We start from the raw sequence: 23,960 nt of genomic DNA on the forward strand, positions 1-23,960 counted from the left end.
CATTTGGAAACAAAATGACAGGATTGGACAGAGTTATAATGGATATAAGCAAGGAAAATTCAATTTGACAAATCTACTGGAATTCTTTGAGAGCTGATAAGGGAAACCAGTGGATGCAGTCGATTGGACTTTCAGAAGGTATTTGATAAGGTCCTATTTAAGCATGTAAAATCAAAACACTTAGGAATGGGGATAGAGTGCTGACTCAATAGAAGACTGGCTGGCAGACAGGAAACAGGAGGAATAAAAGGGTCATTTTCTAAGAGTGACAGCCAATGAGTGACTCGTTGGGTACTGCAGGGATCAATGTTTGGGCCCCGTCTATTCATTATATAAATGTAATATCTCCAAGTTTGGAGATGACAAAATTTGGTGGGTCAAATGTCAGGAGAATGTAGAAATGCTTTGGTGTGCTTTGGACAGTTTGAGTGAGTGGGGTATGTATGGTAGATGAAGTATACAATGCAGTTATCCACCTTAGTAGCAAAAATTAGAAGGCAATTAGCTGATAGACTGGGAAAAGTTAAGTTGTAGTAAAACCTGGGAGCCCTTGTGTACCAGTCACTGAAAGTAAGCATGGAGGTGCAGTAAGTCGTGTAAAATGGTTTGTTGGCTTTCATAGCCAAGGGATTAGAGAACCGGAGCACGAATGTTGTGCTACAATTATACAGTGCCTTGGTGGGACTACACCTGAGATATTGTGTGCTGTTTTGGTCTCCTTATCCTTCTGGATGTTCTATCTAAGGAGGGAGTGCAACAAAGGTTTACCAGATTGATTCCTGGGATGGTAGGACTAACGTTTGAAGATAGCCCTGATCAGTTAGGACTATAGTCACTGACATTAAAAAGAATGAGGAAGAACTCAGAAACCAATAAATTTCTATCAGGACTACACAAGGTAAACACAGGAAGGATATTCCCAATGATTAGTGATTCCAGAACCAGGGGTTACAGTCTAAGGATATGGATTAGGCCATTAGGACTGAGATGAGGAGAGAGTTCTTCATTTAGAGTGGTGACTATTTGGAACTCTGCCACAGAAAGCTGTTAAGGCCAAACACTGAATGTTTTCAAGGAGATAGATATTGTTCTTAGGGCTAATGGGATCAAATTATATGGGGCAAAAACATAAAAAGACCACTGAGTAGGATGATTAGCCATGATCATATTGAGTGGTGAGGCTAGTTCAAAATGGCCAAATGACCTACTCCTGTTCTAATTTTCTATGCCAGAAGTGACTTCACCTGACGAAGTGGCAATGCTCTGAAAGCTGGTGATCTCAAATAAAGCTGTTGGACTATAACCTGCTGTCATCTGATTTCGGACCTCGTCCATCCCAGTCCAACACAGGCACCTCCACGTTATGCCTATCTTCTATGTTTCGATATGGACACCCACCTGGTAAACAGATAAGTAGAGGATCCAGAGGCATGCAAAGACGAAGCAGTCTCGGAAAGGTTTTGCCACCAGAGCGATGATGGACAGGCTGATGCCCAGTAAGCAAATGAACTCCATGCCTTGTTCAGTGTCAAGACCAAGCCAGGGGCACAACCACAGTAATGTTGGAGAATCTGTCAGCTGCTCGACCAGTGGCTTTCCAGTGAAGGGCAGCATCCTGCGGACAGGTAGAATTCCTTCCTTTCCATAGAGTCCTGTCAGAAAATCAAAAGGTCACAATATTATTAATAATAGAAACAAGCATGGCTTGCACCATAGGAGCCCATTCAGTCCATCACAATTGTGTGAGCCAACAGAGTGTTATCTGGTCTAATCTCAACTCTCAATTAAATCGCCCCTCAGCATTTTTTTGTTTCAAGCTACTTTAACTTATGAAAGTAAAATAAAGAGCTGTGAATGCTGGAGACCTGAAAAAGAAACTAAAACAGACATTCTCTGAGAAACTCAGCAGGTCTGGTAGCATCTGGTAGTAGGAGTTTGCACGTTCTCCCCGTGTCTGCGTGGGTTTCCTCCGGGTGCTCCGGTTTCCTCCCACAGTCCAAAGATGTGCAGGTCAGGTGAATTGGCCATCCTAAATTGCCTGTAGTGTAGGTAAGGGGTAGATGCAGGGGTATGGGTGGGTTGCGCTTCGGCGGGGCAGTGTGGACTTGTTGGGCCGAAGGGCCTGTTTCCACACTGTAAGTAATCTAATCTAATCTGTGGACAGAAAACAAGAGTTAACATTTTGAGTCCAGTGACTCTTCTTCACAACTGCTAGCAACTCTGAAAAAGTTGGTATTTACGCTGATGAAAACATGGCTAATGGTGGAGGTGGTGAGTAGATAAGTGGAGACAGAGTCCAGAGAGATGAAACAAAAAAAAGGTAGGCAGATAAAGTAAGCTGAGGAAGGCAAGCTAGAAAAATGGCAACGGGGGCTGTAAGTAGTAAAAAATGGGTTGGCTGTGCTGGAAGCAACTAATTTCAAGACAGAATCTGGGTTGGGTGTAGGTAATAGACATGGAAGATGTTAGATTAGATTAGATTAGATTACTTATAGTGTGGAAACAGGCCCTTCGGCCCAACAAGTCCACACCGACCCGCCGAAGCACAACCCACCCAGACCCATTCCCCTACATTTACCCCTTCACTAACACTACGGGAAATTTAGCATGGCCAATTCACCTGACCTGCACATCTTTGGAAACCGGAGCATCCGGAGGAAAGTCACGCAGACACGGGGAGAATGTGCAAGCTCCACACGGTGTGTCACCTGAGGCGGGAATTGAACCCAGGTCTCTGGTGCTGTGAGGCAGCAGTGCTAACCACTGTGCCAACGTGCTGCCCATGTTGTTCATGCTCTGAAATTATTAAACTTGATATCGAGTCCTGATGGCTGTTACGTCCACAAATGGAAGATGTTGCTCCTACAAATTGCATTGAGCAATACTGGAGCACTACAGCAGGCCTGAGACAGAAACATTGGCCAGGGAACATTGTGGCATGTTGTAGTGGCAAGAAACTGAAAAGTTCAGGATGATTTTTACAGACAGATACAGGTGTTTTGCAAAGTGGTCATCTGGTCTGTTTCTCCTCTCCCTAATATAGAGGAGACTGCTATGCAAGCAGCAAATACAGTAGATTAGATTGAGTGCAGTGCAGATAAATCATTGCTCATATTGGCCGGTGTCTGGGGTCTTGGATAGTGAGGTAAACAGAAAATTGTTGCACCTTCTGTGATTGTATGGGGAGGGGGTCTGGGGAGTGGGGGAATTGAACCAGGTTGCCCTTGAGGGAATGGTTCCTGTGGAATGCTGATGAGAGTGATGGGGACGATGTGCCTGGTGGAGGAGGAAATGGTGGCTTATGATCCTTCCGATGTGGAGCTGGTGGAGTGGAATCTAAGGACCAGAGGGACACTATTGTAGTTGTGGGAGGGAAGAGATGGGGTGACGGCAGAAGTGTTGGAAATGGGTTGGACGTGACTAAGGAATAGTAGGAGTGAATCTTCAGTTAAGGAAAAAGGTGAACATTTGAGGTCCACCCTGTGAAAGGTGGCATCACAGAACAAATGTGATAGAAAACTTGGAGAATGGAATGAAGTCCTTACAGGAAACAGGGGTGAGGATATAAAGTCTAGAAAAATGTGGGGGTCAGTGGGTTTGTAATGGATATTGATGGCCAACTTATCCTGAAGATGGAAACTGCGATGTCAAGGAGGGAACAAAGGAGTCACAAATGTATTGGTGGTGCTGCTTCCCTCTTTTGTCTAGAATTGGAAACATTTATCAATTTTGTTTCCAATTTCAGCTTGTCCATTTCTGCCTCTTCTCTTCCATTCCTCAACATCTCTTTCATTTCTGGCCATTTACTTGTATTTCCTTGCCTTGTTAGGCTTCTCCAAATGCTTACCTCTCACCTGTCCACACAAATTCCATTTTCCACTTTTCTAACCACCTGATCAGTTCATCAATATGTTTCTGCAATCCACAGCTTTCGACTTGACTACTAACAACATGATCAGTCTTTGTATCACTGTAAATCTTTTACTCTAAGTCAGTGATTTTTAACACAAAAGACAAGTAACTTAACAATAAACCCTGTGGGCAACAGTGAGAAAAGGTTTTCCAGTTACAAAAACATGGATAATCATCCTTTGTTTTCTGCCCTAAGTTAAGTTTGGATCCAACTTGTTATTTGAATCTCATGGTTTTCACTTTTGTGGCCACTTTACATTGTCAGAGACCTTCCAAAAATTAATCAGTTGTGCCACTTCCTCAAAAAAAATTCAGTAAAGTTAGATAGACTTATTATTTCCTCAACACATCTCAGCTGACTGTCTTAAATAAATGTGTCTTTTAAATGGCAATTTATATTGTGCCTCAGAGTTTTCCCTAATAAATTACCCAGCACTGAGTTTAAGACGACCTGCCTATAAGGACTTGATCAATTCTTTTCTCCCTTTTTAAACAATGGTAGAACCTTGGCACTCCTACGTTTATAACCAGAGAAGATTAGAATTATTATGGCCAGATTCACCATAACTTTTTCAATTGCTTCTCTGAACAGCCTAATCGTACCTAATTTAGGCTCAGTGATTTACTGACTTTCAAAGATTCCACACCTCTTAATATTTCCTCTCTATGTTTATTCCATTCAATATTTTATATTCTGTAACTACTCAATCACTTCCCTTTTTGTGGAGGCGAATGCAAATTATTAATTAAGAACCATGCCCTTGACTTCAGCCTCTACACATTTTACACCTTTTTAGTCTCTAAAAGGCCAGACTCTTCTGGCTATCATTCTGACCAAAAATTGTTTTTTTTTCAGCAATACTTTATATATTAACAAAATAGCTGTTAAAGTTACTTCTCTTTGCTTTTCAAATGTCCGGTCTAGATCTGCCTCTGACCTTGCAACAATTCTCCCAGTTACTGTGTTATTGGGCTCACGGCTTATCAGAAGCTTTTTTTTCTGCATGATTTCTGCCTTGCATATTGTTTGACATTTAGGGCAGCCTGTATTTGTGAATTCTACCTCTGATTGGCATGGTGGCTAGCACTGCTGCCTCTCAGCGCCAGGGACCAGGATTCAATTCCAGCCCCGGGCAACTGTCTGTGTGGAGTTTGCATTCTCCCAGTGTCTGCGTGGGTTTCCTCCAGGTGCTCCGGTTTCCCTCCCACAGTCCAAAGATGTGCAGGTTAGGTGAATTGGCCGTGCTAAATTGCTTGTAGTGTTAGGTGAAGGGGTAAATGTAGGGGAATGGGTCTGGTTGGGTTGCTCTTCGGAGGGTCGGTGTGGACTTGTTGGGCCGAAAGGCCAGTTTCCACACTGCAAGTAATCTAATCTATTCTCTACCGGAGTGTATTTGTGCCAAATCCTCCATCTCCTCCATGTATACTTCTCACTGTTCTAAGACTGATTTATCCTTGAATAGCTGTTTCCAGCCTTTTGCCAAATCACATCTTATGGCTTTTACTTTTATGGCCACTTTGCATTAGAAACTTGTCATAAGCTTCCCCAAAATTAATCAACTGTAATACTTCCTCAAAAAATTCAGTGAAGCTAATAACTTTAATAAAATCGGCCTTAGGATAAGATCACAGAAGAATGTCAGTGTATGTGCATGTATTTCCAACAAGCGTTTCACCTAGTGACATTTTCCAGTATATTCTGTGTGACCCTGTACATCATTCCCTTCCAAAATAATAAAACTTCATTCTCGAATATCTTGATTGAAACTGTCTCCCCCACTCTCCTGGCAGTCCTTTGCAGACCCTAACAACTTGCTGTTTGCAAATGCTGTTCCCCATATTTTTCTTGTTTAACAATTACTTCAATCTGCGCCCTCTTTTTCTTGATCATTTCAAAAGGAGAAACAGTTTCTTCCTATCAATTCTGTTCAGATACCTCACGATTTTGAATACCTTTATCAGATCTCCTCTTATCCTTCCCTTCTCCAAAGGAAGCAGTCCTAACTTCTTCAATCTGTCTTCATAACTAAAATTAATTGCAGTGGAATCAATCTCCTAAGGCTCAGTGTCTCTAATGCCTTCACATCTACCCTCAAAAGTAAAATCACCATTGTCTTACAGGACCACAGGACTGCTCTCTCATGAAAGAGACATGACTGGTCGTGAATTTAACCTGAAGATCAACATGTCTCGGGCAAAGGGAGAGGTTGAGAAGCTGGTACCTTCACAGTAACCTTGCTTGTACGCAAATGAATCCACACTGGTGGGGTCACACTGCATTGAAAGCCAGCTGTCCAGCCAACTAAGCAAACCAACCCATTCTTCCTAAATCGCGACACCAGAAAATTGTCACAGTAATCCAACTGAGGCCAAACTAGTGCCTTATGCAGGTTCAATATAATCTCAATTAAAAGCAAAATATTGATGCTGGAAATCTGAAACAAAAACAAAAGGACTGAAGAAACAGAGTTAATACTTTCTAATCCATGAATCATATTGGACTCCAAATGTTTCTCTCTCCACAGATATGAATTTCACATTCTGATTTGTTTCAATATAATCTTTGCGCTCTATGTCCCTATTAATAGCCTTTATCATCCCTACAATTGGCCAGTGACAAACAAAAATTCCAAGAAAAGGCAAAGGACAACATGAGTACAGAAAATTGCTGCTTTTCGGATCTGGCTGCTTGTTAATTGGCTGACGTGTTTCCTTTACCACAATGGTTATATTTTGAAAGTGCTTTGGGATATCTTGTCGATAGGAGAGGGACAAAGCCCCAGCTGACAGCCTAATCACAGACCCATACTGATCTCTCCCAATTACAGCTACTGTCTGATCAGAATGGAGTCCAAAGGATCCTATGATTCAGCATCTTAACCTTGCAACTGATGAGAAGTACAACATTCTGACTGCTGATCCATTGTTCCCACTGGCAGCTGATTCAGGAAAACTACGCAACCAAATGAAAACTTCAAATTCTTAAGCACACCAGTTAAAAATTAGAGATGGAAATGATGTTGGGGTAAGGTTTCACACACAAAAATCTTACAGCTGTCAGAGATTGGAAATCGATGTTGAAAATGCTGAAGAAAATCAGCATGTCTGACATCATTTGTAGACAGGACGCTCTTCTCTCTCTATAGACACTGCCAGATCTGGTTTTCTTAGAGTCATGGAGATGTACAGCATGGAAACAGACACTTCAGTCCAATTCATCTATGCCGACCAGATATCCTAAATTAATTGAGTGCCATTTGCCAGCATTTGGCCCGTATCCCTCTAAAACCTTCTTGTTTATGTACTAGATACCTTTTAAATGTTGTAATTGTACCAGCCTCCAGCACTTCCTCTGGCAGCTCATTTCATATACTCACCACCCTCTGCAAGAAAAAGTTGTCCTCTTGGTCCCTTTTAAATCTTTCCCCCCCTCACCTTAAACCTGTGCTAAATAATTTTGAACTCATCCAGTCTGGGGAAAATACTTTGGGTATGCATTCTATCCACACCCCTCATGATTTTATAAACCTCGATAAGGTCAACCCTCAGCCTCTGACACTCCAGGGAAAGTAGACCCAGCCCCTCCCTCTTGCTCAAACCCTGGCAACATCCTTGTAAATCTTTTCTGAACCCTTTCAACACTTCTTGAGCAGTTTGTTTTTATTTTGAAAGCTTGGGCTTCTCTGAAAAGAGACGGAATGGAAGAATAAAAGGGGGAAGGTGGTGGAGAGTGCACTCATGAGGTTCATGGACATGGGAAGAAAATGGGCAGTGGGTTTCTTACTTAAGAAAAAACATTCGTGGGATGCTGGTTTTACTAGCCTTTATTACCCATTCCTGGTTGCCCTGGAGAAGATGGTCCTTTTTGGACCTCTGTAGCGAATAGTGCACACAATGGAATGGCTTCAGTTGAGTTCACTGCAACTGTCATTTCCAAAACATTACATATTTTGGAATATGTACATATTGCACAGTTGGAGGCTCGCACCAACGTAGCCATAAGAGCCTGAAGAAGAGTCACACCGGACTCGAAACGTTATCTCTGTTCTTCTCCTCACATTTGCTACCAGACCTGAGTTTCTCCAGCATTCTGTGTTGTTTTAGATGTTCAGTATCTGCAGTGTTTGCTGTGAACCACCAGACCAAAGTCTAAACCGTATCAGTTCATACACACAGGGAACTACCCGGTCAACACGACGGCACCAACGCTTTCCAATCTCACAGCCAACATCGCCACATTCTTGATGTTGTTTCGGAGCTAAACCATTTATTGCACTTCACTCGGTTTCCTTCCACTAACCACACCTCTCCCTTCTACCACGAGGCTCCTTCACCCGCCAACTAACTACACCCTTCACCGAGACCGACCTTTTCAAAACCCGCAGAATGACGGGGTCACCGCTGTTACCTGGGATTTGTACATAAAGTGAGGTGAATGCACACAAGTAAATAGCCAGCATGCCCCAGAGGAAGGCTCCCCGCGCCAACCCGATCTCCCCCATCCTGAAGCTGCAGGCCTGGACACAACCACAGTCAACACTGCGGGGGGAATCAGTAGGTCCAATTCATATCCCTTCCATTATAATAACGCGCAATATAGCCCAGGTTGGGCCACGAGTTAATATACTGAAAACTGTTTTAAACAAATAACCAGACTAGCCACGGTCTTCAGCTTTTTTGACTTCAAGAACTTTTGAAAAGTTTATCTTCCCTGTTCTCGCAATGGATTGCTCTAAATCGCCGCCGTCCTTCTGTATTTGCAGCTTGTACCATCAAATCGGGAGGGGAGATCATCCGTTACCATTTTAAAAAAATAATCTACCAAAACAAAGCGGCAGTTTAAACAAATATTTAATCCCATATTAAAGGTTTATCTGTCAGGTTTTATTTCGAAGGAAGTTCTTTCATACTTTGTTTTTCTTTCCTCTTCCCCATAGACGGGTGGTTGGGTTGGTGCTGCGCATGCGCCACCCTGGGTTTGAACCTGCGCGGGTAAAACAAAAAAATGGCGCGAGCCGCAAAAAAAGAAAAATAAGATTATCAAAGAGAGGAATGTTCAGACAACAGGATTTACAATACTGGTATTTTAGGAGAGTGGAGCGTATCTAGACGCGGTTCTTCGGTGGGGTGGGGGGTGAGTCTGAGCTTGTCAGTGTCAGTTCGAATCTCCCCCCACATTTTTTTCTGTTGTTAATTATAATTTAATTTCTTCAGATTTCTGTGATTGTATTGATGTTCCTTTTAGTCTCTTTTGTTCTGGTTCAGTCACTTACTACTTTATTCCCTACAGTGTCTGATTGAACTATTCGTGTTTACTGCAGTTGCTGGTTTACTTTATGGTGGCAACAGTCAGAGCCAATTTGTCTTTAATAATGCAATATAAGAGGAAAGATAAAAAGTGTGCGATATGTCAGAATAGAATACTGTCATTTATTGAAAAATGTGTTGCTGGGAAAGCGCAGCAGGTCAGGCAGCATCCAAGGAGCAGGAGAATCAACGTTTCAGGAATTCCTGAAGAAGGGATTATGCCCGAATCGTCGATTCTCCTTCTCCTTGGATGCTGCCTGACCTGCTGCGCTTTTCCAGCAACACATTTTTCAGCTCTGATCTCCAGCATCTGCAGTCCTCACTTTCTCCTACTGTCATTTATTGAAAAGTGCGTGGTATGTACATATCGGGAAATTTCATTACAGTTGTATAGCCCTTGGTGAGACCTAGTGTTGTGTACAGTTTAGTCACCTGAAGAAATAATGAAAGAGTAGAGAAGGTTCACTCAATTGATTCCTGAAATGAGGAAAGTATGGGGTGGGGCTTATGTACTTTGGAGTTTAGAAGAATGAGAGGGGATCTTTGTTAAAACTTGTAAAATTCTGAATGATGAAAGGATGAGAGAGACTCTGACTAGGGAACACAACTTAAAAGTAAAAGATTTCTCATTTATAATGAAAATTGAGGAAATATTTTTCCTGAGCAGGTCATTAATTTGTGAAAGCAGTGGAGGTATGGTTATTGGATATTTTTAAGGCTGTGTTAAATATATTCTTGACTGCCCATAAAAGGAAAGTTTTACAAGTAACTTGCTTGAACTCGAGAATTTGAGTTATGACATTGAATTAAATTTATTGTCACGTATACCGAGGCACAGTGAAAAGCTTTATCTTGCTAGCAATACAGGCAGATCACATAGTTAAGTAGCATAGATAAGTAAATAGGTAACAGTGGCAAACCAAAAACACAGGTACAGGTGAATGTTAAGAGTTTGTGAGTCCATTCAGTATTCTAACAACAGTAGGGTAGAAACTGTTAAGAAACCGGCTCTGGTGCGTATGTTCAGGCTTCTGTACCTTCTCCCCATGGGAGAGGTTGTAGAAAAGCATTGCCAGGAATCGATCTTTGAGAATGCTGGTAGCATTTCCTTGACGGCGGGCCTGGTAGATGGATTCTATAGATGGGGTGTTGGTCTTTGTGATTGTCTGGGCTGAGTTCACCACTCTCTGTAACCGTCTCCGATCTTGAATGATACAGTTGCCATACCAGGTAGTGTACATCCAGACAGAATGCTCTCGATGGCGGACTTATAAAAGTTGGCTACAGTATTTGCTGTCATGCCAAATTTCCTCAGCCGTCTGAAGAAGAAGAGACGTTGTTGGGCTTTGGGGCCTTGTAGTGAGATTCTGAATAGGCTGGAGTGTTGGATGCTGAGGTGTGGTCTCTTTCAGGTTTATAAATCATGAGGGGTAAATAGCTAAAGTCTTTTTCCTAGGATGGGGCAGTCCAAAACTAGAGGACATCGGTTAAGGTGAGAGGTGAAATATTTCAAAAAGGACCTGAGGGATGAGCGTGTATGGGATGAGCTGCCAGAGAAAGTGGTGGAAATGGGTTCAATTACAACATTTAAAAGGTATCTGGGTGGGTACATGACTAGGAACAGTTTAGAGGGATATGGGCCAAGTGTTGTCAAATGGGACTTGGTCAGATTAGGATGTCAAGATGGCATGGACAAGTTGGACCGAAGAGTCTGTTTCAGAACAGTATGACTCCATTAGTCAAACGGTGGAAGTGTAGATAGGAGCAGCTGCAAGGTGTTGAATGGCCCACTGCTCTTAATTTGAATGTCTGTGGAACAGCTCTTCAAGGTCAGAATTCAGAACAGTCAGAAGGGCTGATATCTCACCAGAAACCAGGTTATTTAATTCTATCGTATAACCTTCATTGTTGACTGAATAATGTACTTAGATGATAGACTTTAACTTTAATAATGAGAATTTATTTAAGTGTTTAAAAGCTTCCCAATAGTCTTTTTGTATGCTATATAAACCGTAAATGCATTGGCAGTGGCAACAAATTACTGATTAATGTACTCCAGGAAAGGGGAAGGAACTGAATTGCATATTCCCTATGTATTCTTTGCATTTCTTCTGTTAGGATCTCTACCTGGGGTAGTATTGGCTAGATGAAACAGTGTGAGATCTGTTTTAAATGTTTGAAATAACTTTATTTTTAACCCTTCTTTCCCAATGATGTCTCTTCTCTCCTGGCACATTTGTTCGCTTCTCTTGCTGCAGTAACGATTTCTAGGTTTGATGATTAGTAGTTTCTTGGCTTGTTCCCTTATGCTTTGATTATGTATTGTTTTTAAACAAACATCTTACCCCAAATAGGAGATGTTTGAAAAGTTCTTTTGAAGGTTTTTGCAAGCAGATTGTTTACTGTCTATTGCTGATGTCCTGGGGTTTGATTTGATTTATTATAGTCATGTACTTGGATACAGTGAAAAATATTGTTTTATGTCCTACACAGGCAAATCGTACCTTATATAAGTACCTCAAGGTAATAGAACAGAATGCATAATATAGTGTTACAGTTACAGAAAAGCTTTAGGGTGTAGGTTTGCTCGCTGAGCTGTAGGTTTGATATCCACACGTTTCATTACCTCGCTAGGTAACATCATCAGTGGCGACCTCCAAGTGAAGTGAAGCTGTTGTCTCCTGCTTTCTATTTATATCTTTCTCCTGGATGGGGTTCCTGGGGTTTGTGATGATGCCATTTCCTGTTCGTTTTCTGAGGGGTTGATAGATGGCATCTAGATCTATGTGTTTGTTTATGGCGTTGGACAGATGTGTTGTCCCAGTTGAAATGGTAGCTTTTTTCATCCATGTGTAGGGCTACGAGAGAGAGAGGATCGTGTCTTTTTGTGGCTAGCTGGTGTTCGTGTATCCTGGTGGCTAACAGAAAAGCTGTAGAGAAAGATCACCTTTAATATATGAAAGGTCCATTCAAAAATCTGATAATGAATGATATCAGTTCATCCATAAGAACATTACATATTCCTGCTCATTTTTTATAGTCAGCCTGTCAATCCTGGGGGAGACTTTTTTTTTGTTTGAAATCAAAGATGCTGAAGTCTAGAAAATGAGAGATTGTGACTTGTCATTTTGCTTGTAGTTTGTGATCTTATCTCTGAATCTGTGCCCTGAAGATCCTGAAGGTGAGTCCAGTAACATCTGTCCTTGACACTTGCTGAGACACACTTAGCCAGTGATGTTTGGGAAAGGATGTCACATTCAGCTTATAGCAAACCTCCAGGAGTCAATAATGGAAATTGGGACCAAGTGCCCTGACTCTAAACCATGACAGAGTTTGACTCTACACGTACTGGCAACCTGTACTTGGATACTGACCAACTACCACCAACTATCTGGAAGTTCCACCTTCATGATTCACCGAGGAAAGAAGTATCCCTGGATTTCAGAGTTTTCTTACGAAATCATGATTTGGATTAAAGTACTATTTGTGTAGAGGATAAACACCAATAGAATTAACTGGATTAGATGGACCTGTTGTGTTGTAATTCTGTATGGTTTATGGTTTGTGCTTTTCTAAGCACTTCCAGTCAGGTACCTTCCTATATTCCTGTAGCAAATCTTTTTCATTGCATTTTAATGTTTGATATTACCAGTCCTGTTAGTTGCTTTTCTCATACACTGAAAGTTTTATCTTTTTCATTTTGTCAGGAAAGTGACAAATGAAAAGGAAATTGCTATTTTATATAGATTAAGATTCTTCTGTAAAATGAATTGTTGCGTTCAAATAGCTGTATCCCCCAACCCTGTGACACTATTGCAGATTCTCCCATATTTCTAGTGTTCTAATGATGAAATATAATTGACCTGAAATATTAACTGTTTCTCTCCCACAGATGACTGCCTGATCTGCTGAGTACTTCTGTTTTAACTCCTTGTCTCAAGGGTTCTGTGCTTGGTCAAAGATGGAGGATGTTGAGTCACGATTCACACATCTCCTTCAGCCCATTAGAGAGTTGACAAAGAACTGGGAGATTGATGTGGCATCTCAGCTGGGGGAATATCTAGAAGAGGTGACAACTTTGTATTGCTAAATTATTTGGTCTCTTGTGACATGATTAATTTCTCTTTCCTTATCTCCCTCTCACTAATTCTTTCTGGTTTGACCCAAAAAAACGGTGATTGTAAGAGTTGTAAGGGGGAAGCAAAGATGTTTAATTAGGGATTTGGAAAAAAGTGAAATGACTGGGCAAAAGTATGGCAGATGGTATGCAATGTGGGCAAATCTGAGATTGTCTCTAGGAAGAATAAAAATAGAGTAAGTCTTGAACAGTGGGAGGTTAGGAAGTGTTGGACCTCAAGTTATGTACCCTTGTTCAAATTAGCAATGCATGTACAATAAGCAATTAAGGTAAATGGTATGTTGACCTTTACTTCAAAATAATCTAAGTATAGAAGTACATGTCTTATTGAAATTATGTAGCACCTTGGTGAGACCACACTTGGAGTATTGTGTACGGTTTTGGTCTCCGGACCCAAACAAGGACATACTTGCCATAAAGGAAATGCAGCAAAGCTTCACCACTAATTCTTAAATTGGAGGGATTGTCCACTGAGAAGAAATTAAATAAACTGAGCCTGTATTCTGTGGAATGTTAAGGAATGATAGCGATCTGTGAACATTATTCATCAAAGATATAAAATCGCAAATCCAACATTTCAAAATATTCCCATTCTTAATTATTTTACCTCTTAAGTGATGAGGCATTTTTATAATAGACTTGTGGATTCAAAATGCACTTTACCTCCCAGAGTTTATGTCTATCAAACTATTTGACATATTCTCAACAAATAACTCTGGAGGGAAAGTGTCATTGGTGTCTGTAGAAATGTTACTCAAAAGGTGTACAGTCAATTTATTTAATTAAAAGATGTTTGAAATATGTAAACAATGATTTTATTTTATTTATTTTGTTGCAAATCTTGTTTTGAACTCCTGGCAATTTCAGTTAGTGATCAACCAACTTAATTTTGGCCAACTTCTTAGCTGTTAATTTTTGCTGCATTTATCTACGTTCTAATAATTTAAACATCTTTATGTGGAATAGACCCCTGGAGTATCCCACTTCCAACTTTTGTTTGATAGAGCAGGCTGTAGGGATAAACAAAGTTCCAACTTTTGAGTTTTGTTCAGTTAACTGATTCCTGTTCCCTTTTTGTCAATCAACTTTCTATCCTTTTGGCTGCAGTTACATTGTGAAACCTTTGCGACAATCTCTTTCTCTCGGCGGGGCTCTTGTAATACATCGGCAGGTCCGTACCCCTGGTCCAGAAGACCCAAGCTTCGGCCACATGCAGCATATTTGACCAAGTTGATTAGAAAACATCTCTGTCTGTCTTTTCCAGTTGGACCAGATCTGCATTTCCTTCGATGATGGGAAGACAACAATGAACTTTGCAGAAGCTGCACTTTTGATCCAGGGCTCGGCATGTATTTACAGCAGGAAGGTCTGTTTTTTGCCATCCTCTGCTGAATGGGATGAAGGTCTGGGGTGGGCTGAGTGTACACGTGGGTGGGCCTGGTAGAGAAAAAGAGCAAATAGGTCTGGGGGATAATTGGGGCAGGGTGATTGGTAGAAATTTGGTTTGAGGTGAAAAGTCTGGAAGCTGATCACTTCTCGTTTTTGATCCTTAATTATTCCACTAAGACGACAAAATGTGCTCAAGAGGAAAATAAAAACTTTCAAAATGTATGTAGTTACCGCAGAGTTTGGAAAGATATCAGACCTGGTTGTATGTGGGTGTTTGTCTGATAACAGCTCAGGAATTTTCCAGACTGCTGCCAACTGACTTGTGAAATTGATGAGATTGAATAGTCTGAGGATGTTTTTCTTTCTACACAGGTGGAATATCTGCATTCTCTGGTGTTCCAGGCGCTGGACCTGATCTCCAACAAGAAGTAAAGAATAAAACAAAACAACAAACTGTGAATCGGAAGCAAAAACAGAAATGGCTGGAAAACTCAGTAGATTTGGTAGCATCTGTGGAAATAAAGCAGAGTTAACATTTTGGGTTCTGAAGAAGGGTCACTAGACCTGAAATGTTAACTGCTTTTCTTCATAGGTGCTGCCAGACCTGTAGAATGTTGCCTGCAATTTCTGTTTTTATAAAGAATCCTTGTAATAACTAAGCAAACACTGACTGTGCTGAATGCCTTTAGAAAATTTATGCCAAGTACCCTGTATATATAAGATTACTACATTCAGTATTGCATGGTCTATTATATAATATATACAACAAGATTATGCTACGTGCCCGTGTGGAGCAGCATGGTAGCTTGGTGGTTAGCATTGCTGCCTCACGGCATCAGGGACCTGGATTCAATTCCAGCCTCAGGCGACTGTCTATGCAGAATTTGCACATTCTCCCCATGTCTGCGTGAGTTTCCGCCAGCTGCTCCGGTTTCCTCCCACAGCCCAGAGATGTGCAGGTTAGGTGAATTTGCCATGCTAAATTCCCCATAGTGTTCAGGGATGTGTAGGTTAGGGGCAGTAGTTAGGGGAAATGTAGATTACTAGGGTAGGGGAATGGGTTTGGGTGGGATACTCTTCAGAGGATCTATGTGGACTTGATGGACCAAATGGTCAGTTTCCACACTGTAGGGATTCTATCATTCTAAAGTATTACACCTAGTGGAATATTGCTTGATAATAAACAAGCTAATTATACAGATGTCATACTCTGTTTTGTTGCAGGATTATCCAGCTAAGCAGTAAGTTACTGCAAGAGCATCACTACCAGTGATGTACTAAATTATTACAGAAATGTTAAAATTCATAATAAAATAATTTCACACTAACTGAAGTACTGCACATGTTAAATAGATTGTATGCTATAAGGTGTAGTACATCAGCACCTCTGTGGAACTGTAGCAACCAGTAACGGTCTGTGCTTTGGGGTGGCTCACTGGTTAGTACTGCTGCCTCACAGCACCAGAGAGCCAGGTTTGATTGTAGGCTTGGTTTACTGCCTGTGTGGTCTCCCCATGTTGGCATAGGTTTCCTCCGGGTGCTCTGGTTTCCTCCTACAGATGTGCAAGTGAGGTGAATTGGCTGTGGTAAATTGCTCTTCGTGTCCAGGGATGTGCAGGCTTAGTGGATTAGCCAAATGAATTGCAGGGATAGGGTAGGGAATGGATTTGAGTGGGATGCCCCTTGATGGTTCAGTGTGGACTGGATGGGCCAAATGGCCTGCTTCCAACACTACTAGGAATCTATGACTATGGCACTAAGTAATAGTCTGTGTTACTAAAAGACTGTAACAACAAGTAACAATTTGTGCTATCATTAGACAGAGGAGTAGATTTCTCAACTTTCTCCAAGTAAAACTGCTTTTATAGTACTTTTGTCAAAATGGTTGTAAAAGTCCTTTTTATGTTTGTTGTTATAGACGGAATCAAAAAGCTACATCCATTGCTGCGGATGGTACAGATAATGATGTGTCTTTGGCCAATGACAAGGATTGGGAAGTAAGGAATATTGACTCAGGACTTATTATTCATTAACACTGAAATTACTTAGATATGAATGATTGAACAAAATAATAAGTTTTGTATTTGCATATTGCCAACTGTTGAGTAGATCCATATGCTGTGACTGTTATGTTGGCAAGCTGTTCCATAAGATCAAAACATTGGTGCAGGGGGACCAGGGATAAATAAATTGATAAATAAATTAAATCGAACCTGAAACTGAAAGGAATTAATTACCTTGTATGGTCAAAATAAGCAAATAGTAAATTCCTGAAGTTGTTTAAGTCCGATACTATATACATATCCCTGGGAGTTATGTTGAGCTCTGCTTCAGGGATCATATAGCTCTGTGACATATATGTTCATGCCTGATGTACTTTCCCATTCCAACATGATAACAGTCATTGCTCTGGTGTATGTTATTTGCTGTATAAACAATGTTTGAATTTTCTTAATTTCAATGTTAGATATCACTAACTGCTGTAATTCTTGCTTTTCAGTTTTTGTCTCTTGATGATATTGAGTGTCCATCAAAAACCAACATTGATTTGCAGGAGGATCACAGTTCAAATGTACGTATTGTGTGCAGTTCTGATCTCCTTATTTGAGGAAGGATGTAAATATGTTGGAGACAATTTAGAGGAAGTTTATGTGATTGATATATGTTGTTTTATGAGAATAGGTTGGACAGGCTGGGCATGGTTCCACTGGGGTAACCTGATTGAAGTGTATAAGATTCTGATTGGACTTGACAAGTTGGATGTGGAAAGAATGTTTTTATCTTGTGAGCTGGATGACACTGTTTTAAAAGAAGTGTTCTTACAGATGAAGCAACCCCCCCGCCCCACCTCAGAAAATGGGGTCATTGAACATTTTTAACATCAAGTTGGATAGATTCTTGTGAGGAAGTGGACTTAAGGGTTATAGAGGATTGATAGGCATGTGGAATTGAAAATACATATAGATAATTCATGATCTTATTGAATGGTGGAGCAGGCTCAATGGCAAAATGGTCTACTTCTGCTCCTGTTTCATACTTGTATCTTTATTTGTGATTCCTCAGATTTTCAACAATGCAATGTGGTACTCCGGTTAACATAATCGGTTATCATTCTGTCCGCAGTGCTGCTCACTGCAATCTTAACGCTGGGTAAAGGCTGGAATTCAACATCGGGCATCATCACAGAAATTAAAGATTTTGAAAGTGTTGTGTTTGGACCAGAGAGATTTGGAATTAAAAATCAAAAGGAAGTTGATATCTGGATCCATAGATTGCTGGATAATTTGCATGAGATAGAAAGTGGTGATGACAATAGGCCAAAGACTTGAGGCCAGGCCAAGGCAATATGGGATAGCTAGGAATCGGCAAAGTGTAGCAGAGAGTCTTCAAAAAGTGATCAAGTAAAGAGCTGCAATGAGTAATGGAGGCTGGGAGATGGTGATGGCAGAGATGGTATTTGGGTATTTCAGAGGAGCGGAGCTGTATTGAAAATGGGGGAATACATTGAGGTCGCATTGGACTGACGTGGCAGGAAGCTAAATTGGAAGAATGAGTTTTAGAAGCTAACTATGACTCCATAACTAATCTGACTGACTGCCCATGCGGATTTACCTTGATGCTACAGGTTGTGAACATCATCCCATTAACACCGATGGCACTGGTACCGCTAGAAGAAATTGAGAAAAAGAACAACCCTCTCTTGAGGTATGGAATTTGCTGTATCACGCACACAGAAAAGAAAGGCAGGCACCTCATCAGTGGGTCCAATACAGAGAGTGGAAGACCCATTCAGTGTGCGCCAACAAACTAATTTGAAAGGCTGTTAACTGCCAGCCACATGGGTTTTGAAAACTTCAGTCAAATTTATTCAAGTTGCTGTGAAGGACTCAAATTGAGTAATGCTCTGTCATTCAATACTAACTTGGTGAGAGAAATGGAGGTGTCACAGTTCAAAGTACAGATATGCTTCTGAGTCTGGAGTTAGTTACTTGAGACTTGTTTTATATCTGACACATGCTAAAAATGCCCAGGAAATGTTTGGCAGGATTGCATAGAGAGATTTTCTTTGTATTCTATCTCAAGCTTGAATCTTGCTTCATTTTCCAACACTGAAATGTTTCACTTCTTTGAGAACAGCAGCTTTCCCAGATTTGGGATGTGTTCATGTTGAATGTTTCATAGCCAGGTGAGCTATAATTATCTCGGAGGTCTGAGGCTATATCCCAGAATTTGAAGGCAGATGTTAACTAGTTATAAGTTAACTAGTGCAACACTGAGTAATGTGGAGTAGGAAGATTGCAGATTACCTTCAATGATAAACTTTGTTGTGTATTCAAGTTAATGAAAAGCAGTAAGCCTAATAAACCGACCTGGTGAACTGTACAAATATAAATGATGTTGGGTGATTCTTGGACTAGGATGAGGTTTTGGATTAGGTATCTTCCCTCTACATTTGGTTTTGTTGTTGATATTGTCTTGCCTTTCTCTCCATTCCAGAAGTAGAGAGACATTGGTGGTGGATGTGAATGTGGATTTCAAAATACGCACACAGATCAACCATTATCTTATTGAATGGCAGAGTAGGTTCGAGAGGATGACTGCTGAAAATGTGTTGCTGGAAAAGCGCAGCAGGTCAGGCAGCATCCAAGGAGCAGGAGAATCGACGTTTCGGGCATGAGCCCTTCTTCAGGACTGCCTGACCTGCTGTGCTTTTCCAGCAACACATTTTCAGCTCTGATCTCCAGCATCTGCAGTCCTCACTTTCCCCGCGAGAGGATGAATGGTCCATTTCTTCTATTTCATGCAAACTGGATCATGGCAGGGGCTTGGGCAAGGGAGGAGACACCAGTTAGAAGATTTGAAGAAAATGCAAGTGTTCTGTCCTCCGTTACTAACCTAATTTGGTTTTTCATTTTACTGTAGCCGGAGAGGAGAGATCCTTGGCAGCCGCAAGGATTTCCGAATGAATACTTGCACCCCTCATGCCACAGGTGCATTCATGTTAGAGTTGGCCAGTGTGTCACCGATGAGCTATCTGCACAGGCAACAGCAAGGCAACACGAAATGCAATAGGAATGGTAATTAAGTGTGTGCTAATGAATAGTTTGCTCATTATTTCATTGCAACTCTTGCTGAGAATGAGTTTGAATGTGTTCTACACCTTGCAGCTTGATTGTCTGATTGGATAACTGTTGTTCCTTTTATGTCACCACTCTGATCTAAGTTCCTTTTATGTCAGGCTTGTTGCTGACTCACATGTTAAATGTTATGTATTGTCCTTAGACCCAGTGATTCTCTCCATTATATACCATGACACCTGTAATTTGAACTTTGCACCATGCTGAACACTGGAGCACAAAAAGATTTGTCATGGGTATTTGTTTAATGGAAGCTATTTTGTCTTTTCAAAAAAAGTGGAATAATACTTAAAACAGGAAATTTCACAGCTCTGGAAAGAGTGGAGCAATGGGATTGGTTTGGGATTAACACAAGGAAAGAGTGAGGCTGTGGGTTTATTTAAGGGTTATACAGAATTATGGAGTGACTGCAAGAAGTAGCATTAGTATTATATTAAGAGACAACGGGGGCTTTAGGGAAGTGAATAGGACCCTGCCATTAGCTTAGGGTTTATCTGGTAGAGATCCACAACAAGCAAAATGAGCCATTTGGCCTTCTGTCCTGGTAAGCATTAATGGTTCTGTGATAATAAAAAAAACTTCAACTAGATCATTTAGTAGCTCCACTGTTGTAACTAAATCCACCTTAATTTTCTTAAACTTAAAATTCTGGAGACCTGTGATCACCGTTTGACCGTTCTAACCCTCTGGAGATCCAACCTGTGTGTTGGTAACCTCAGTCAAACACCATTTAAGATGGAACTTGACTAGCATTATTAATACAACTCTTCATGACTTTCTCCCTCTGTAAGAGAGTGATGGTATAATCAAGCATGGGATCAACTTCAACAAGTTGGGAGTGTTGGGGGGAGATCATATGCTTAGAATTTGGCACAGCACTTCACCTTCTTCTTACTGCTGTACTTGACCCCTTTCTTTATTTAGTCCATATCCTAAGATCGAGACAACACCCTCCAAACCCACGACCACTTAAACCTAGAAGGAGGAGGATGGCACATATATAGGAACATCACCACCTGCAAGTTCCCTTCCATATGACACACCATCCTAACTTGGACATATATCACATTTTTTCACTGTTGCTTGGTCAAAATCATGGAAATCTATTTCAAAAGCATTGAGTCACCCTACAGCAATTGGACTGCAGTGGTTCAAGACAGCAGCTCATCACCAACGTCTCAAAGGCAATGAGGGGTGGGTTAGCCAGCGATGTCCACCTGCCACAAGAGAGTAGGAGAAACAAACTGCCATCAGTGGAATCATTCAAAAGCACAGTCAAGTTTCATGTGTATGCCAATTATACTTGGCTCCATCTCACCATCACCTCTTTTCCTTCCACTGTCCTGGTTTTTCAGATTGCTTCTCCAACATACATTCGGGCATGTCATATCTCACTGGGTCGCACACTGGAAATCAAGTGCTGCCATTTCCAGAGTCATTGTAAAATTTAAAAAAAATTCAAAGTATGCAAAATCCCCTATTTACCTGTCCCATGAATCCAGACTAACACAAAAACATGTACCAGTTTTCTGTTGTTAACAAGAAGTACTATTTATTATAGATCATAGATTCTAACCACAGGTAAACAACTATCAACATGCATCACTACAAGATAAAACTCTAACCCTATTATAAACATCCCCTGCGCACACATGCATACAGACAAAATAACATTGTGGCTATGGATGGAGGGGAATAAAGCTGGGAAGCAGTTTGATGGCCCCAATATACCTTCACTGAGATGATCATTTTGCTTACTTTGATTTAACTAAAAGTGTTTACTGTATCACATCTCCATGACACTGGACTCCTTTGGCTATAAATTCTCTGAGCATGATCTTAACCCTCACAACCACTTGATGAAGGAGCGGTGCTCCAAAAGCTGCTGCTTCCAAGTAAACCTGTCGGACTATGACCTGGTGTTGCATTATTTTTAACTTTGATTTTCTGTTATTCAATTTCTCTTCTCCAGCTTTTCACTTATTGCAGGAGGCACTGGCAGTGGCTATATTAAGTGCAAAACTCTTGCCTATTTATTAAAGGCCACAGCTTATATCAGCTGGAGAGGTAAAGGCTTTAGGTAATTTACTAGAGAGACAGACTAACAATCTGCCCTTGGAGCAATCTAAAGGCTTCTGCCAGTATCATGCACACTCGCAAACAGTTCAGCTGCCCAGGAGTGAATCAGATAATTATTGAGAGGCTGGTGGCTTTTGTCAACCAGAACTTTGGAAACTGCTCAGCAACCTGTTGCCACCTGAACCTCCATTTATGCACAGCCCTGGCACCATCCTGTCTATACTCAGCCTCTTCCACTGCTTGAACAAAACAGCAATGTAAATATGACCTGCAATAACTTTGATTAACTTGCTTTTTGAAAGTGCAGCAATTCTTTGCTCAAATCATTTGTTTTAAAACAGTCCTTTTTGCATGATGAGCAGATATTTTCTCCAGCGAAATATTGGGGGGGGGAAATAGTCATTGTCTCTTCTTTCTTGACCACCACTTTCATTCTGCTGTTGGACAGCTGTCTGATGTTGAACCAGATCATATGCTTGTAATTTTGTTTCAGATGAACTGTATGCATACTTTTGTTACATCACATAATTCTGGTTCTGTCTAGGATTAACTGCTGAAACCCTCATCAGGTCTTTGTTATTTCTAAGTTTAGTATTCCAGTGTACTTCTGGATGAGCTGTTATTTTTGACTTTTTTTTCAATCTTGTCATCCACAACTCTGATTTTTGTATCTTGACTTGCATCTGGTCCTTTTCACCAATCAGCCATTTGCTCACTGACCTACACTCGCTTGCTGGCTGGTAAAGCCTAACTCTTCATATTCTTCTCCATGCTTTCAGACCCTGTGTGATCTTGCCCCTCTATCTCTATAGTTCCCTCCAACCCAACTCTTGAGATATCAGCATCTTTAATTCTGGTATCTTGCATGTCTCAAATTTAAATCACTTCATCATTGCAGCAGTACTTTTAACTGTCGAGGTCCTAAATATTGGAATTTTCTCCTTAAACCTCTATTTCTCTTTCCTGTACCAAAGTTTCCATATTTGACCAAGCTTTAGTTCATCTGTCCTAACCCCTTAAAAATCTGTGTCAAATTTTGGTAATTTTCTTGTGAAATATAATGGATGGTTTCCATTTTAAAGGGGTTACAAAAATAGAAGTTTTATTTAGCAGAATATGGATTGAGTGGGATTACACAGTGCAGAGATTTGTTAGAATGGTTCCAGGGTTGAGGGGCATCATTGATGTGGTGAGACTGGACAACTTTAGTTGTTCTCAGCGCAGAGAGGTTAAGAGATTTAACGGAGTTATTCAAAATTATGAAAGCTTTAGATGGTGGCAGTAGTAATTGTTTTGATTAGCAACAGAGTGAGTAACTAGAGAGCACAAGTTGGTAAAAATAAGAAGACATCAGAAGATTTTCATTACATTATGTTATGATTGAGAATTCACCACCTACAAGTGTAATGGAAGTAAATTCAATAGTTTTCATATGGGGATCGAGTTAATAATTTGAAGAGGAAAAACAATTGCAGGGTCAAGGTTAAAAACAGTGGTGTGGGACTAATGTATAAAAATCTTTCAAAGAGCCAGCACAGACATGATAGGCTGAATAGTTACTGGTGCTGTATTGTTCTTCAAAGAAATCTGCCCTCCTTATAATTATTTACTTCAAAGATTGCTGCTCGTGCTTGCTGTGTGAAGCATGTGATGTAGGCGCAGGCAGGTTACACAGCAGAAATATGATATTACACTGTGTGTCACATCATTTACAGATTTGCAGAATGTTCAAAAGGACATAGGCATGGATAACAGTGACAGTCAAACTCCAGTTCCAGTATTGAACTTCTTGGATGAAGGGGGTAAGTCTCCTACTCTAGAGAGGAAACCATTCCTTTATGAGGGTTGCTGCTTTGCCTCTTTTGCTCGGTATATTTTAGCGCCACATGGGATTGACGGACCAATCTGATATTTCACACTACTTCATGCAAAATAAACAAGTGGTGCATTTCATCAGGTATGTGTTACAGAAATCTCAGTGGTTTCTTTCACACTAA

The 23,960-nt window shown here is 40.8% G+C and overlaps 2 protein-coding genes across 6 annotated transcripts in view; one reads left to right on the forward strand and one right to left on the reverse strand.

Annotated features, from left to right (window-relative positions):
* The window catches only part of lmf2a (lipase maturation factor 2a), a 28,172-nt gene extending 19,608 nt beyond the window's left edge, over window positions 1–8,564 (reverse strand). The window contains exons 1-2 of the mRNA XM_072562738.1: window positions 8,321–8,564; window positions 1,399–1,652 (exon numbers count right to left, since the gene is read on the reverse strand). Of these exons, the coding sequence (XP_072418839.1) occupies window positions 1,399–1,652; window positions 8,321–8,414 (348 nt within the window). The 5' untranslated portion in view covers window positions 8,415–8,564. The remainder of the gene's footprint in view (window positions 1–1,398; window positions 1,653–8,320) is intronic.
* Window positions 8,565–8,848: 284 nt separating this feature from the next.
* The window catches only part of ncaph2 (non-SMC condensin II complex, subunit H2), a 38,866-nt gene continuing 23,754 nt past the window's right edge, over window positions 8,849–23,960 (forward strand). Inside the window, exons 1-9 of one of the 5 annotated variants that reach the window (XM_072562742.1) lie at window positions 8,849–8,993; window positions 13,161–13,288; window positions 14,622–14,723; window positions 15,119–15,174; window positions 16,665–16,743; window positions 17,247–17,318; window positions 18,372–18,451; window positions 19,670–19,824; window positions 23,679–23,765. In XM_072562742.1, the coding sequence (XP_072418843.1) occupies window positions 13,181–13,288; window positions 14,622–14,723; window positions 15,119–15,174; window positions 16,665–16,743; window positions 17,247–17,318; window positions 18,372–18,451; window positions 19,670–19,824; window positions 23,679–23,765 (739 nt within the window). In that variant the 5' untranslated portion in view covers window positions 8,849–8,993; window positions 13,161–13,180. Of the gene's footprint in view, window positions 9,047–13,111; window positions 13,289–14,621; window positions 14,724–15,118; window positions 15,175–16,664; window positions 16,744–17,246; window positions 17,319–18,371; window positions 18,452–19,669; window positions 19,825–23,678; window positions 23,766–23,960 lie in introns of all 5 variants that reach the window. The other 4 variants (XM_072562740.1, XM_072562743.1, XM_072562739.1 and 1 more) reach the window with 4 other exon arrangements.

The sequence above is a fragment of the Chiloscyllium punctatum genome, chromosome 44, assembly GCF_047496795.1.
Source record: "Chiloscyllium punctatum isolate Juve2018m chromosome 44, sChiPun1.3, whole genome shotgun sequence".
NCBI lineage: Eukaryota > Metazoa > Chordata > Chondrichthyes > Orectolobiformes > Hemiscylliidae > Chiloscyllium > Chiloscyllium punctatum.